Source organism: Amblyraja radiata (assembly GCF_010909765.2).
Source record: "Amblyraja radiata isolate CabotCenter1 chromosome 43 unlocalized genomic scaffold, sAmbRad1.1.pri SUPER_43_unloc_4, whole genome shotgun sequence".
In the NCBI taxonomy this organism is placed as follows: domain Eukaryota; kingdom Metazoa; phylum Chordata; class Chondrichthyes; order Rajiformes; family Rajidae; genus Amblyraja; species Amblyraja radiata.
In genome coordinates, this window is record NW_022630092.1 from 57,916 (window position 1) to 74,690 (window position 16,775).

The 16,775-nt window shown below is 43.9% G+C and overlaps 1 protein-coding gene across 1 annotated transcript; it reads left to right on the forward strand.

Moving 5' to 3' along the window:
- Nucleotides 1-229: 229 nt before the first annotated feature.
- Nucleotides 230-4,333, forward strand: LOC116969076 (interferon-induced protein with tetratricopeptide repeats 5-like). The gene is made up of 2 exons (XM_033016023.1): nucleotides 230-273; nucleotides 2,863-4,333. The coding sequence occupies exons 1-2, from the start codon at nucleotides 230-232 to the stop codon at nucleotides 4,331-4,333; spliced, it is 1,515 nt and encodes a 504-aa protein (XP_032871914.1).
- The last annotated feature ends 12,442 nt before the right edge of the window (nucleotides 4,334-16,775 follow it).

Sequence of the window (16,775 nt, forward strand, 5' to 3'; positions counted from 1 at the left end):
TCAGCTGCGCTGCAGATCTGCCGCTGGCTGCGTGTGTGACTCTGGAGCCTTGGGGGGGGGGGGGTGATTAAAATGCAGGTTTGTATTGCTTGTCGGAGAGGGATTTCCTCGGGCTGCTAGTTGTTGAAGAAAAATCGATCCGACTTCCGTTTCCGTTTTTTGTTAAAAATAAAATCGCTGGACAATTTACTCTCTGGATTAAAGTAAAAAGTGACTTCTAACGCCCTCAATGCCTTCGACGTCACGGATCACAATATCAGGACAAAACAAACAGTAAGTAGTGTATTTCACATATAATCTTGCTTCCTGGGGTGGCTTTAGTCTAATTTTACGATGCAAAAGTGTTATTTAGGCCCCATACGAATTGGCAGTGTCTTGCCTGCCGATATGGCCTTAAAATATACTGCAACGGCAATGTTCCAATCGATCACATTCCAGAAACACCCACTTGCAAGATGATTTAAATCCTCATTTTCTTTGGACATCATGTCATAAGAGCATCTAAATCGTCTATATTTTGTGTTATTTTCTATCCATGATCAAAATGTTCATACTAAATATGCACAACAGTTTTAGTCACGTGTATTGTGTAAAAAATAATAATTTTGATTATATTGAGAGTGGATGTTTCTAGATTATTTGGATACTTAGGCTATTAAAAAATGTTAGCCTTTTCTTAAGAAATGGATATATCTTTAGATCTAGTAATTGAAATTAGATGAATTAGATTACATTGATTAGATGAAACTGATGAATATTAATTTTTTGTTGGGTATTTACTATTTGTTTTAACGTTTAACTTTATCATTTCTACCTTTTTTCTAGAACTGCAAATAATAACTTGTTTCTGTTAATGCTGTTCTGTGGTTTTTTTTCCTTTACATTTTAAACAGATGTCTCTGAAGAAGAAATGCAAAATTGTCAATCCAAATGCCCAGCAAAAGAGACCGATTTAGACAGCTTTCGCAGAGATTATCCGAATTTGTACTACTCCAAATGTGATGATCTACAGGACATTCTTAATGGGAAAGTAGTTGGGCAGAAAGGCATGTCATGCGTGGTTGAAGAGCAAACATTGTAGTTTACAATTCCAAAATGGAAAAGTTGGGGAAAAACAAGGTGTACAGAGTTGTTTATTGGTTACAATCTGAGGAGTATGATGATGCTACTGATTATGATATGCCAATGTACCAGCTAGCAACTGATCTTCTCCATAAAGACTTGGTCTATTGCTAGAAATTGCAATTTATTTACCTATTTACAGCATATAATACAATAATATTAAAGTTCTGATCTTGAGAATATCACATTTTTGAATTTTCAAGGCAGTCTGGGTGTTTATTGCTATTTCCGTCACTACAGTCAATTTTGTAATTAGCTACAATTAGGAACTAATTAATTATATGCTTTAATTTCAGGTCATCCAAGTAAGATGGTTTATATTTGTTTCAGAATGCTTTAATCAATAATAACTGAACATTTCATTCAGTTCCCTTAATGTTTAAGAAAGTTATGGGATTTTGACTGTCCTCGATCACAGCTTTTGTGTTAAGTCAATGGAAAAGCAATAGGGAACAAGATGCTAATTTCCGAGTATGAAAATGGCCATAACCTTTTTAATACTGAAGATATGAAAGTCAATTAGGTGTATATTTATAAATGACTTAGACAGGTTGTTTGGTAGGTTTGTCGATGACACCAAGATTGCTGCAATCGTGGACTGTGAGGAAGGCTGTTATACAGCGGGATATAGATCAGCTACGAAAATAGGCGTGAAATGACAGATGGACTTTAATCCGAGCAAGTTTAAGATGTTACACTTCCGGAGGTCATATATAAAGTGAAAATATATAATTAATGGCATGTCTGTCAACAGCTTGAATATGCAGAGGGATCTTGGAGTCCAAGTTCACTCCTCCTTGAAATTTTACATATAATTCTGGTCACCCCATTACAAGAAGGATATGGAGGCTTCGGAAAAGGTGCAGATGAGGTGAACGGATCGGGGATATTAACTATAGGGAGAATTTGGACAGACCTGGATTGGTTCTGAAGAAAGTGAATGGCATGTTGGCCTTCATAACACGAGGAGTTGAGTATAGGAGCACAGAGGTCTTTCTGCAGTTGTGCAGAGCCCTAGTGAGACCACACCTGGAGTATTGTGTGCAGTTTTGGTCACCTAATTTGAGGAAGGACATTCTTGCTATTGGGGTAGTACAGCGTAGGTTAATTCCAGGGATGCGGGACTGTCATATGCTGCGAGAGTGGAGCGTCTGGGTTAGTATACTCTGGAATTTAGGATGAGAGGGGATCTTATTGAAACATAAAAAATTATTCCGGGGGTTTGGACATGCTAGAGGCAGGAAACATATTCCCGATGTTGGGGGAGTCCAGAACCAGGGGCCACAGTTTAAGAATAAGGGGTAAGCCATTTAGAACGGAGATGAGGAAACACTTTTTCACAAAGAGAGTTGTGAATCTGTGGCATTCTTTGACTCAGAGGGCGGTGGAGGCTGGTTCTCTGTATAGCGGAGTCAGGAGATATGGGGAGAAGACAGGAACGGGGTACTGATTGTGGATGATCAGCCATGATCACATTGAATGGCGGTGCTGGCTTGAAGGGCATAATTTACCGTGCGAGGGACAAGGTTTGTAGGAGATGTGTGGACCAATTATTTTTACATTGTGGGTGGCGAGAGCTTGAAATATACTGCCACGGTTGGTGGTTGAGGCAGATATGATAGATGCATTTAAAAGAGAGGCATATCAGAAAAGCATATCTAGCATATCTGATTTGTTGACTATTTCTGAAGCGTTAGAGGTGGTCTGCGACCAATTTTCATGTGTTTTCTTCTCTTGCAGCAAAACAGTGAGGGATTTGTTAAAGAAAAATCTCGATCAGCTTCAGTGCCACTTCACGTGGGGCCCACAGAAGGAGACCATTGACCTGGATGATATGATGTACAGATTACAAGATTCTATAGATCTGAATTTGAAGTATAAGGCCAGGTCCTGCAACCAATTTGCATTTGTAAACAGCCTGCAGGGCAACTATGAAGACGCTATTCAAAACTTAAAGGAAGCTGAAAAGATTCTAAGGGAGAACTACAAGGATGCATTTGAAAGAAGTAGCATCATCACCTATGGAAACTACGCTTGGGTGCATTACCACATGGGACAGCTGACCGAGGCCCAATCCTACCTCGACAAGCTGGAGATGATCTGTAAACCGCTCACTGATGGCCCTCGCTATACAGCAATGATACCTGAAGTGTATGGGGAGAAAGGATGGTCATTGTTGAGATCGGCAGCTCAATACTATGAGGAGGCCATGGAATGTTTTGAGAAAGCTCTGGAGGAAGATCCCAATAACACGGAGTGGATCATGGGCTATGCAACTGCTCTGTATCGTCTGGAAGCAATTCCTGGAACCCCAGAGAAATGCAAAAGTAGTCAGAGCGTGAATCATCTGAGACGTGTTCTGGAGCTTGATCCAGAGGAATCTTTGGCTATGGTGATGTTGGCCCTAAAACTGCAAGAGAACAAGCAAAAAAAGGAAGCAAATGAATTAGTTCAACAAGCCTTACAGAAAAGCCCTGATGTTCCAAAAGTGCTTCGCAATGCGGCCAAATTTTACAGACTAGAACAAGCTGGGGAAAAGGCAATTGAGCTGCTGAAAAAAGCATTAGGAAGAACTCCACACAACAGTGTCCTACATGACCAAATAGGTATGTGCTATAGAGTGCAACTACTTGAAGTGTTCAAAAATCCATTGAGCTCTGATCCTCAAAATCCTGAATTTCAACCGAAAATGGTGTTGATCGATCATTGCAAGCATCACTTTGGAAAGGCATTTGAACACCGTCCAAGGACAGCTATTAAATCACAACTAGATTATGCAGACATCTGTCTAAGAAATGGAGAGAATTCCAAAGCAGGGGAGGTCTACAGCAAACTGCTGGAGTTAGAGGGAATTCGTCCAGAAAACATGCAGATAATATGGTTACAGGCTGGCTTATTTCAACTGCACAAGAGAAAGTCTGATTCAAATGCTGTCCAATTGTTCCAGAAAGGACTGAAGATTGAAAATAACTCCAAAGTATGGAAAATGTGTTATGAAAATTTGGACAAGTGGGCAGAAAAGAAACTTTGCAGGGATCCACATGATAGCAAGGCACTTGGTGTCAAAGGGTTACTGCATCAGATAGATGGGAACAAGTCCAAAGCTATTGAATACTTTGAAGAGGCCTTGGAATTCGATCCAAGCAATGAAGAATATCTCAGTGCTCTTTGTGAATTGCGCCTTTCGTTTGAAGAACATCATGACCTTTGAAAGATGCAATAAGATGCGATGGCTGCCCTGCCGGCGGTCTGTTTGCTTTTCCATTCTTTTTGCTGTTTTTTAGTGTGTTAAAAGTTTGTTTTAATGTTCTTCAGTTTGTTTTACGTGGGGGAGGGGGTAGGGAATAGGGGGTAACTTTTTTTTTCAGGTTCTTACCTTGCCGGAGAGGTGATTAATTTTCGGATCACATTTTCCGGCGCATTCTGCGGCCTTCCATTGATGGAGCTGGAAGCCTCCTCGGACTGTCATGACCCCCACCGTGGGGCACGGACTTAACATCGGAGCGGATCCCTTGCCTGGGATCGCTCCCACCGCGGCCTGCGGACTTACCATCAAGCTCGCAGTCAGGAGAGGATGAGTTGGGCGCTCCATCGCCGCAGAAGTTTCAAGCAGCCCCGACGTGAGGTTCGATCGCCCAGCGCGGGGGAGCTGACATCCCCCCGATGCAGGAGCTTGATCGCCTCAACGCAGAAGGCCCAAACGCCGCCGGCTATGGGAGTCAAGATCGTCCCGTCAACGGGGGCTCGAGGCCCACGACCGAGGAAGAACTAAGGGAAGGGACTTTAACTTTATTTCGACTTCCATCACAGTGAGGAATGTGTAGGAGTCACTGTGGTGGATGTTCATGTTAAAATGTGTTTTGGAGTGATCTGTTGCTTTTAATTGTATGACTGACCTGGTCAATGAAATTCCTCGTATGTTGCAAAACATACTTGGCGAATAAAGTGTGATTCTGATTTCATCTAACCCCAGAAAAGCGGGAGTGAGGTGTTTGTTTCACTAATTATATTCTGTTCTCACCTTCTCCAAATTGATCTCATGGGTAGAAAAGGGAAGCACTCGGACACAAGAGGAGAAAGAAAAAAAAGGAAATAAACAGAGAATAAGAGATGGGGGGGTTTCCTAAATGTGCATATTTTAATGCTAGGAGCATTGTAAGAAAGGTGAATGAGCTTAGAGTCTGGATAGACACCTGGAAGTATGATGTTGTGGCGATCAGTGAAACATGGTTGCAGGAGGGCTGTGATTGGAAACTAAATATTCCAGGCTTTCGTTGCTTCAGGTGTGATAGAATTGGAGGGGCAAGAGGTGGAGGTGTTGCATTGCTAGTCAGGGAAGATATTACAGCAGTGGTTTGGCAGGATCGATTGGAGGGCTCATCTAGGGAGGCTATTTCGGTGGAACTGAGAAGTTGAAAGGGGTAGCAACACTTATAGGGGTGTATTATAGACCGCCAAATGGGGAACGAGAATTGGAAGAGCAAATATGTAAGGAGATAGCAGATATTAGTAGTAAGCACATGGTAGTGATTGTGGGAGATTTCAACTTTCCACACATAGACTGGGAAACACATTCTGTAAATGGGCTGGATGGTTTGGAGTTTGTAAAATGTGTGCAGGATAGTTTTTTTTGCAGCTATACATAGAGGTACCTACTAGAGGAGGGGCAGTGCTGGACCTCCTGTTAGGAAATGAGATGGGACAGGTGGCGGAGGTATGCGTTGGGGAGCACTTCGGGTCCAGTGATCACAATACCATTAGTTTCAATAAAATTATGGAGAGGGTCAGAACTGGACCTAGGGTTGAGATTTCTGATTGGAGAAAGGCTAACTTTGATGAGATGCGAGATGATTTAAAAGGAGTGAACTGGGACATTTTGTTTTATGGGAAAGATGTAGAAGAGAAATGGAGGACATTTAAAGGGGACATTTTAAGAGTACAGAATCTTTATTTTCCTGTTCGGTTGAAAGGAACCAGTAAAAATTGGAAAGAGCCCTGGTTTTCAAGGGAAATTGGACATCTTGTTCAGAAAAAGAGGGAGATCTACAATAATTATAGGCAGCATGAAGTAAATGAGGTGCTTGAGGAGTATAAGGAATGTTAAAAGAATCTTAAGAAAGAAATTAGAAAAGCTAAAAGAAGACATGAGATTGCTTTGGCAAGTAAGGTGAAAGTAAATCCGAAGGGTTTCTACAGCTGTATTAATAGCAAAAGGATAACGAGGGATAAAATTGGTCCATTGGAGAGACAGAGTGGACAGCTATCTGCAGAGCCAAAAAAGATGGGGGAGATATTGAACAATTTCTTTTCATCGGTATTCACCAAGGAGAAGGATATTGAATTATGTGAGGTAAGGGAAACTAGTAGAGTAGCTATGGATACTATAAGGTTCAAAGTAAAATAAATACTAACACTTTTGAAAAATATAAAAGTGGATAAGTCTCCAGGTCCTGCCAGGACATTCCCTAGGACATTGAGGGAAGTTAGTGTAGAAATAGCCGGGGCTATGACAGAAATATTTCAAATGTCATTAGAAACGGGAATAGTCCCCGAGGATTGGCGTACTGCGCATGTTGTTCCATTGATTAAAAAGGGTTCTAAGAGTAAACCTAGCAATTATAGACCTGTTAGTTTGACTTCAGTTGTGGGAAAATTAATGGAAAAGATACTTAGAGATAATATATATAAGCATCTGGATAAACAGGGTCTGATTAGGAACAGTCAACATGGATTTGTGCCTGGAAGGTCATGTTTGACTAATCTTCTTGAATTTTTTGAAGAGGTTACTAGGGAAATTGACGAGGGTAAAGCAGCGGATGTTGTCTATATGGACTTTAGTAAGGGCTTTGACAAGGTACCTCATTGAAGGTTGGTTAAGATGGTTCAGCTATTGGGTATAAATGCAGGAATAGCAAGATGGAATCAACAGTGGCTGAATGGGAGAAGCCAGAGGGTAATGGTGGATGGCTGTTTGTCGGGTTGGAGGCCGGTGACTAGTGGGGTGCCTCGGGGATCTGTGTTGGGTCCTTTGTTGTTTGTCATGTACATCAATGATCTGGATGAAGGTGTGGTAAATTGGATTAGTAAGTATGCAGATGATACCGAGATAGGGGGTGTTGTGGATAATGAAGAGGATTTCCAAAGTCTACGAGTGATTTAGGCCATTTGGAAAAATGGGCTGAAAGATGGCAGATGGAGTTTAATGCTGATAAATGCCAGGTGCTACACCTTGGCAGGACAAATCAAAATAGGACGTACATGGTAATGGTAGGGAATTGAAGAATACAGTTGAACAGAGGGATCTGGGAATAACCGTGCATAGTTCCTTGAAGGTGGAATATCATATAGATTGGGTGGTAAAGAAAGCTTTTGGTATGCTAGCCTTTATAAATCAGAGCATTGAGTATAGAAGCTGGGATGTAATGTTAAAATTATACAAGGCATTGGTGAGACCAAATCTGGAGTATGGTGTACAATTTTGGTCGCCCAATTATAGGAAGGATGTCAACAAAATAGAGAGAGTACAGAGGAGATTTACTACAATGTTGCCTGGGTTTCAACAACTAAGTTACAGAGATAGGTTGAATAACCATATAATAACCATATAACAATTACAGCACGGAAACAGGCCATCTCGACCCTTCTAGTCCGTGCCGAACACATAATCTCCCCTAGTCCTATATACCTGCGCTCAGACCATAACCCTCCATTCCTTTCCCATCCATATAACTATCCAATTTATTTTAAATTATAAAAACGAACCTGCCTCCACCACCTTCCCTGGAAGCTCATTCCACACAGCCACCACTCTCTGAGTAAAGAAGTTCCCCCTCATGTTACCCCTAAACTCCTGTCCCTTAATTCTCAAGTCATGTCCCCTTGTTTGAATCTTCCCTACTCTCAGTGGGAAAAGGTTATCCACGTCAACTCTGTCTATCCCTCTCATCATTTTAAAGACCTCTATCAAGTCCCCCCTTAACCTTCTGCGCTCCAAAGAATAAAGCCCTAACTTGTTCAACCTTTCTCTGTAACTTAGTTGCTGAAACCCAGGCAACATTCTAGTAAATCTCCTCTGTACTCTCTCTATTTTGTTGACATCCTTCCTATAATTAGGCGACCAAAATTGTACACCATACTCCAGAATTGGCCTCACCAATGCCTTGTACAATTTTAACATTACATCCCAACTTCTATACTCAATGCTCTGATTTATAAAGGCCAGCACACCAAAAGCTTTCTTTACCACTCTATCTACATGAGATTCCACTTTCAGGGAAATGTGCACAGTTATTCCCAGATCCCTCTGTTCATCTGCATTCTTCAATCCCTACCATTTACCATGTACGTCCTATTTTGATTTGTCCTGCCAAGATGTAGCACCTCACACTTATCAGCATTAAACTCCATCTGCCATCTTTCAGCCCACTCTTCCAACTGGCATACATCTCTCTGTAGACTTTGAAAATCTACTTCATTATCCACAACCCCACCTATCTTAGTATCATCTGCATACTTACTAATCCAATTTACCACACCATCATCCAGATCATTGATGTACATGACAAACAACAGTGGACCCAACACAGATCCCTGTGGCACCCCACCAGTCACTGGCCTCCAACCTGACAAACAACCATCCACCATTACTCTCTGGCATCTCCCATTCAGCCACTGTTGAATCCATCTTGCTACTCCACCATTAATACCCAACCATTGAACCTTCTTAACCAACCTTCCATGAGGAACCTTGTCAAAGGCCTTACTGAAGTCCATATATACAACATCCACTGCTTTACCCTCATCAATTTCCCGAGTAACCTCTTCAAAAAATTCAAGAAGATTAGTCAAACATGACCTTCCAGGCACAAATCCATGTTGACTGTTCCTAATCAGACCCTGTTTATCCAGATGCTTATATATATTATCTCTAAGTATCCTTTCCATTAATTTGCCCACCACTGACGTCAAACTAACAGGTCTATAATTGCTAGGTTTACTCTTAGACCCCTTTTTAAACAATGGAACAACATGCGCAGTACGCCAATCCTCCGGCACTATTCCCGTTTCTAATGACATTTGAAATATTTCTGTCATAGCCCCTGCTATTTCTACACTAACTTCCCTCAATGTCCTAGGGAATATCCTGTCCGGACCTGGAGACTTATCCACTTTTATATTTCTCAAAAGTGTCAGTACTTCCTCTTCTTTGAATCTCATAGTTTCCATAGCTACTCTACTTGTTTCCCTTACCTCACATAATTCAATATCCTTCTCCTTGGTGAATACCGAAGAAAAGAAATTGTTCAATATCTCCCCCATCTCTTTTGGCTCTGCAGATAGCTGTCCACTCTGACTCTCTAATGGACCAATTTTATCCCTCGTTATCCTTTTGCTATTAATATAGCTGTAGAAACCCTTTGGGTTTACTTTCACCTTACTTGCCAAAGCAACCTCATATCTTCTTTTAGCTTTTCTAATTTCTTTCTTAAGATTCTTTTTACATTCTTTATACTCCTCAAGCACCTCATTTACTCCATGCTGCCTATAATTATTGTAGATCTCCCTCTTTTTCCGAACCAAGTGTCCAATTTCCCTTGAAAACCATGGCGCTTTCCGATTGTTACTATTTCCTTTCAACCGAACAGGGACATAAAGATTCTGTACTCTTAAAATGTCACCTTTAAATGTACTCCATTTCTCTTCCACATCTTTCCCATAAAACAAAATGTCCCAATTTACTCCTTTTAAATCCTTTCGCATCTCCTCAAAGTTAGCCTTTCTCCAATCAAAAATCACAACCCTAGGTCCGGTTCTGACCCTCTCCATAATTATATTGAAACTAATGGTATTGTGATCACTGGTCCCGAACTGTTCCCCAACGCATACCTCTGCCACCTGACCCGTCTCATTTCCTAACAGGAGGTCCAGCACCGCTCCTTCTCTAGTAGGTACTTCTATGTATTGCTGCAAAAAACTATCCTGCACACATTTTACAAACTCCAACCCATCCAGCCCATTTACAGAATGTGTTTCCCAGTCTATGTGTGGAAAATTGAAATCTCCCACAATCACTACCTTGTGCTTACTACTAATATCTGCAATCTCCTTACATATTTGCTCTTCCAATTCTCGCTCCCCATTTGGCGGTCTATAATACACCCCTATAAGTGTTGCTACCCCTTTCCCATTTCTCAGTTCCACCCAAATAGCCTCCCTAGACGAGCCCTCTAATCTATCCTGCCAAAGCACTGCTGTAATATCTTCCCTGATAAGCAATGCAACACCTCCACCTCTTGCCCCTCCAATTCTATCACACCTGAAGCAACGAAATCCTGGAATATTTAGTTTCCAATCACAGCCCTCCTGCAACCATGTTTCACTGATCGCCACAACATCATACTTCCAGGTGTCAATCCAGGCTCTGAGTTCATCCACCTTTCTTACAATGCTCCTAGCATTAAAATATACACATTTAAGAAACCCACCCTCTCTTATTCTCTGTTTATTGTCTTTTTCTTCTCTCTCCCCTACATTTTGGGTCAGAGTGCTACCATTCTCTGCCTCCTGCCTCACACACTGACTGCTAGCTTTCCCAATTTGAGTCCCTCCCCCCAACCATACTAGTTTAAAGTCTCCCCAGTAGCCTTTGCAAATCTCCCCGCCAGGATATTGGTCCCCCTCGAGTTCAAGTGCAACCCGTCCTTTCTGTACAGGTCACACCTTCCCCAAAAGAGGTCCCAATGATCCAGAAACTTGAATCCATACCCACTGCACCAGTCCCTCATCCACTCATTTATCCTCCACCTCGCTCCATTCCTACTCTCACTGTCGCGTGGCACAGGCAGTAATCCTGAGATTGTTACCTTTGCAGTCCTTCTCCTTAACTCTCTACCTAACTCCCTAAATTCTTCTTTCAGGACCTCTTCTCTTTTTTTACCTATGTCGTTGGTACCTATATGTACCACAACCTCAGGCTCCTCTCCCTCCCATTTCAGGATTTCTTGGACACGTTCAGACACATCCCTGACCCTGGCACCAGGGAGGCAAACTACCATCCGGGTCTCCTGTCTGCGTCCACCGAATCGCCTATCCGACCCCCTGACTATAGAGTCCCCTATTACAATTGCCCTCCTTCTTTTCCTTACCCTTCTGAGCAACAAGACCGGTCTTTATGCCAGAGGCCCGGCCGCTGTCGCTGCCCCCAGGTAGGCTGTCTCCCCCATCGTTACTCAAACATGAGTACTTATTTTCAAGGTGTACAGCCACCGGGGTACTCACCAGTCCTTGCCTCTGTCCGTTGCCCTTCCTAACTGTGACCCAGTTTTCTGTCTCCCGTGGTCTTGGAGTGACCACCTCCCTGTAACTCCTATCTATGACCTCCTCGCTCTCCCTGAGCAGACAGAGGTCATCAAGTTGCTGTTCCAGGTTCGTAACACGGTCCCTTAGGAGCCCCATCTCGACGCACCTGGCGCAGATGTGGACGTCTGGAGGGCACTCAGACTCCATGACCTCCCACATCTGACATCCAGAACAGTAAACTGCCCTGGCCCTCATTCTCCCCCTTAACCGAATACAATAAAGCCTTACCCGGGATATAAGCCAATCAGCTTGCTTCCTCTAGTCCGTTTGACCAATCAGAGGCTTCCACCAGACTCCTTCTCGGGAAGTGAGATCTGCGAATGGAACGGTGCAGATTTTGGTCGCTCCTCCCTCTGTCACGGCTCCCGGGCCTCTGTTGAGACAAGCCCCGCGATGGGTTTTTAACTCACCACACGAAGGTCGCTCCTCCCTCTGTCACGGCTCCCGGGCCTCTGTTGAGACAAGCCCCGCGATGGGTTTTTAACTCACCACACGAAGGTCGCTCCTCCCTCTGTCACGGCTACCAGGGCCTCTGTTGAGACAAGCCCCGCGATGGGTTTTTATCTCACCACACGAAGGTCGCTCCTCCCTCTGTCACGGCTCCTGGGCCTCTGTTGAGACAAGCCCCGCGATGGGTTTTTATCTCACCACACGAAGTCGCTCCTCCCTCTGTCACGGCTCCCGGGCCTCTGTTGAGACAAGCCCCGCGATGGGTTTTTAACTCACCACACGAAGGTCGCTCCTCCCTCTGTCACGGCTCCCGGGCCTCTGTTGAGACAAGCCCCGCGATGGGTTTTTAACTCACCACACGAAGGTCGCTCCTCCCTCTGTCACGGCTCCCGGGCCTCTGTTGAGACAAGCCCCGCGATGGGTTTTTAATCTCACCACACGAAGGTCGCTCCTCCCTCTGTCACGGCTCCCTGGGCCTCTGTTGAGACAAGCCCCGCGATGGGTTTTTATCTCACCACACGAAGGTCGCTCCTCCCTCTGTCACGGCTCCCGGGCCTCTGTTGAGACAAGCCCCGCGATGGGTTTTTAACTCACCACACGAAGGTCGCTCCTCCCTCTGTCACGGCTCCCGGGCCTCTGTTGAGACAAGCCCCGCGATGGGTTTTTATCTCACCACACGAAGATCGCTCCTCCCTCTGTCACGGCTCCTGGGCCTCTGTTGAGACAAGCCCCGCGATGGGTTTTTTAACTCACCACACGAAGGTCGCTCCTCCCTCTGTCACGGCGCCCGGGCCTCTGTTGAGACAAGCCCCGCGATGGGTTTTTAACTCACCACACGAAGGTCGCTCCTCCCTCTTGTGAGGGATAAGATGATTAAACCACCATTGTGAGGGGCCGAACGGTTGTAGTCACCGACCTTGTGATGGGCTGAGTAACTGGAAACACCAACCTTGTGATTCGAACAAACAGTCAGACCTTCAGAGCTGTTGATAACATTGTCCCATAACAAGATGAGGTAAGGAATGTAGCTGACAACGCAGAAGCTATTCTTTAGGTCAAAGGCAATTAATTAGGTTAGGGCACAGATACTGCGCATGCTTAATGAGTTAACTGAATATTAACTTTACGCCCCTCATGACAAAGAACCTAATTTAAATGTACATGCGATGTATGATGTGGGAGGAGAGGGAATGATTGATGACGCACGGAGGAGAGGGTTGGAAGATTGTGAACCTCGGTACCCTGATTGGAAGGGGTCAGAAGGGGAGGCGTCCGATCATTAAAGACTGTATACTGAATTGTATAAACAAGACGTTTTTCCTTTGCTCGGTGTGTCTCAACTTGGAGAGGCACCCGATTCTGCAGACTCGCAAATAAAGCATTTCTTGTTTCCACGATTTAGTCTCTGAGTAGTGATTGTGAGCACAAACAATATATCTCACACTCTGTCACGGCTCCCGGGCCTCTGTTGAGACAAGCCCCGCGATGGGTTTTTAACTCACCACACGAAGGTCGCTCCTCCCTCTGTCACAGCTCCTGGGCCCTCTGTTGAGACAAGCCCCGCGATGGGGTTTTAACTCACCACACGAAGGTCGCTCCTCCCTCTGTCACGGCTCCTGGGCCTCTGTGAGACAAGCCCCGCGATGGGTTTTTTAACTCACCACACGAAGGTCGTTCCTCCCTCTGTCACGGCTCCCGGGCCTCTGTTGAGACACGCCCCGCGATGGGTTTTTATCTCACCACACGAAGGTCGCTCCACCCTCTGTCACGGCTCCCGGGCCTCTGTTGAGACAAGCCCCGCGATGGGTTATTAACTCACCACACGAAGGTCGCTCGTCCCTCTGTCACGGCTCCCCGGCCTCTGTTGAGACAAGCCCCGCGATGGGGTTTTAACTCACCACACGAAGGTCGCTCCTCCCTCTGTCACGGCTCCCGTTAGGTCTTTATTCTCTGGAGCGCAGAAGGTTAACCATATAACCATATAACAATTACAGCACGGAAACAGGCCATCTCGACCCCTCTAGTCCGTGCCGAACACATAGTCTCCCCTAGTCCCATATACCTGCGCTCAGACCATAACCCTCCATTCCTTTCCCATCCATATAACTATCCAATTTATTTTTAAATGATAAAAACGAACCTGCCTCCACCACCTTCACTGGAAGCTCATTCCACACAGCTACCACTCTCTGAGTAAAGAGGTTCCCCCTCATGTTACCCCTAAACTTCAGTCCCTTAATTCTCAAGTCATGTCCCCTTGTTTGAATCTTCCCTACTCTCAGTGGGAAAAGCTTTTCCACGTCAACTCTGTCTATCCCTCTCATCATTTTAAAAACCTCTATCAAGTCCCCCCTTAACCTTCTGCGCTCCAAAGAATAAAGCCCTAACTTGTTCAACCTATCTCTGTAACTTAGTTGCTGAAACCCAGGCAACATTCTAATAAATCTCCTCTGTACTCTCTCTATTTTGTTGACATCCTTCCTATAATTAGGCGACCAAAATTGTACACCATACTCCAGAATTGGCCTCACCAATGCCTTGTACAATTTTAACATTACATCCCAACTTCTATACTCAATGCTCTGATTTATAAAGGCCAACACCAAAAGCTTTCTTTACTACCCTATCTACATGAGATTCCACTTTTAGGGAACTATGCACAGTTATTCCCAGATCCCTCTGTTCACCTGCATTCTTCAATTCACTACCATTTACCATGTACGTCCTATTTTGATTTGTCCTGCCAAGATGTAGCACCTCACACTTATCAGCATTAAACTCCATCTGCCATCTTTCAGCCCACTCTTCCAACTGGCCTAAATCTCTCTGTAGACTTTGAAACTCTACTTCATTATCCACAACCCCACCTATCTTAGTATCATCTGCATACTTACTAATCCAATTTACCACACCATCGTCCAGATCATTGATGTACATGACAAACAACAGTGGACCCAACACAGATCCCTGTGGCACCCCACTCGTCACTGGCCTCCAACCTGACAAACAACCATCCACCATTACTCTCTGGCATCTCCCATTCAGCCACTGTTGAATCATCTTGCTACTCCACCATTAATACCCAACCATTGAACCTTCTTAACCAACCTTCCATGAGGAACCTTGTCAAAGGCCTTACTGAAGTCCATATACACAACATCCACTGCTTTACCCTCATCAATTTCCCGAGTAACATCTTCAAAAAATTCAAGAAGATTAGTTAAACATGACCTTCCAGGCACAAATCCATGTTGACTGTTCCTAATCAGACCCTGTTTATCCAGATGCTTATATATATTATCTCTAAGTATTCTTTCCATTAATTTGCCCACCACTGACGTCAAACTAACAGGTCTATAATTGCTAGGTTTACTCTTAGACCCCTTTTTAAACAATGGAACAACATGCGCAGTACGCCAATCCTCCGGCACTATTCCCGTTTCTAATGACATTTGAAATATTTCTACCATAGCCCCTGCTATTTCTACACTAACTTCCCTCAATGTCCTAGGGAATATCCTGTCCGGACCTGGAGACTTATCCACTTTTATATTTCTCAAAAGTGTCAGTACTTCCTCTTCTTTGATCCTCATAGTGTCCATAGCTACTCTACTTGTTTCCCTTACCTCACATAATTCAATATCCTTCTCCTTGGTGAATACCGAAGAAAAGAAACTGTTCAATATCTCCCCCATCTCTTTTGGCTCTGCAGATAGTTGGCCACTCTGACTCTCTAATGGACCAATTTTATCCCTCGTTATCCTTTTGCTATTAATATAGCGGTAGAAACCCTTCGGATTTACTTTTACCTTACTTGCCAAAGCAACCTCATATCTTCTTTTAGCTTTTCTAATTTCTTTCTTAAGATTCTTTTTACATTCTTTATACTCCTCAAGCACCTCATTTACTCCATGCTGCCTATAACTATTGTAGATATCCCTCTTTTTCCGAACCAAGTGTCCAATTTCCCTTGAAAACCATGGCTCTTTACAATTTTTACGATTTCCTTTCAAACCGAACAGGGACATAAAGATTCTGTACTCTTAAAATTTCACCTTTGAAATGTACTCCATTTCTCTTCCACATCTTTCCCATAAAACAAACTGTCCCAATTTACTCCTTTTAAATCCTTTCGCATCTCCTCAAAGTTAGCCTTTCTCCAATCAAAAATCTCAACCCTAGGTCCAGTTTGTCCCTCTCCATAATTATATTGAAACTAATGGTATTGTGATCACTGGACCCGAACTGTTCCCCAACGCATACCTCTGCCACCTGACCCATCTCATTTCCTAACAGGAGGGTCCAGTACCGCCCCTTCTCTAGTAGGTACTTCTATGTATTGTTGCAAAAAACTATCCTGCACACATTTACAAACTCCAACCCATCCAGCCCATTTACAGAATGTGTTTCCCAGTCTATGTGTGGAAAATTGAAATCTCCCACAATCACTACTACTTGTGCTTACTACTAATATCTGCAATCTCCTTACATATTTGCTCTTCCAATTCTCGCTCCCCATTTGGCGGTCTATAATACACCCCTATAAGTGTTGCTACCCCTTTCCCATTTCTTAGTTCCACCCAAATAGCCTCCCTAGCCGAGCCCTCTAATCTATCCTGCCAAAGCACTGCTGTAATATCTTCCCTGATAAGCAATGCAACACCTCCACCTCTTGCCCCTCCAATTCTATCACACCTGAAGCAACGAAATCCTGGAATATTTAGTTTCCAATCACAGCCCTCCTGCAACCATGTTTCACTGATCGCCACAACATCATACTTCCAGGTGTCAATCCAGGCTCTAAGTTCATCCACTTTTCTTACAATGCTCCTAGCATTAAAATA

Coding starts and splice junctions, on each gene's coding strand:
- LOC116969076 (XM_033016023.1), top strand. CDS start 230: ATGCCTTCGACGTCACGGATCACAATATCAGGACAAAACAAACA. Junction 274..2,862: donor ATATCAGGACAAAACAAACA/GTAAGTAGTGTA, acceptor CTTCTCTTGCAG/CAAAACAGTGAGGGATTTGT.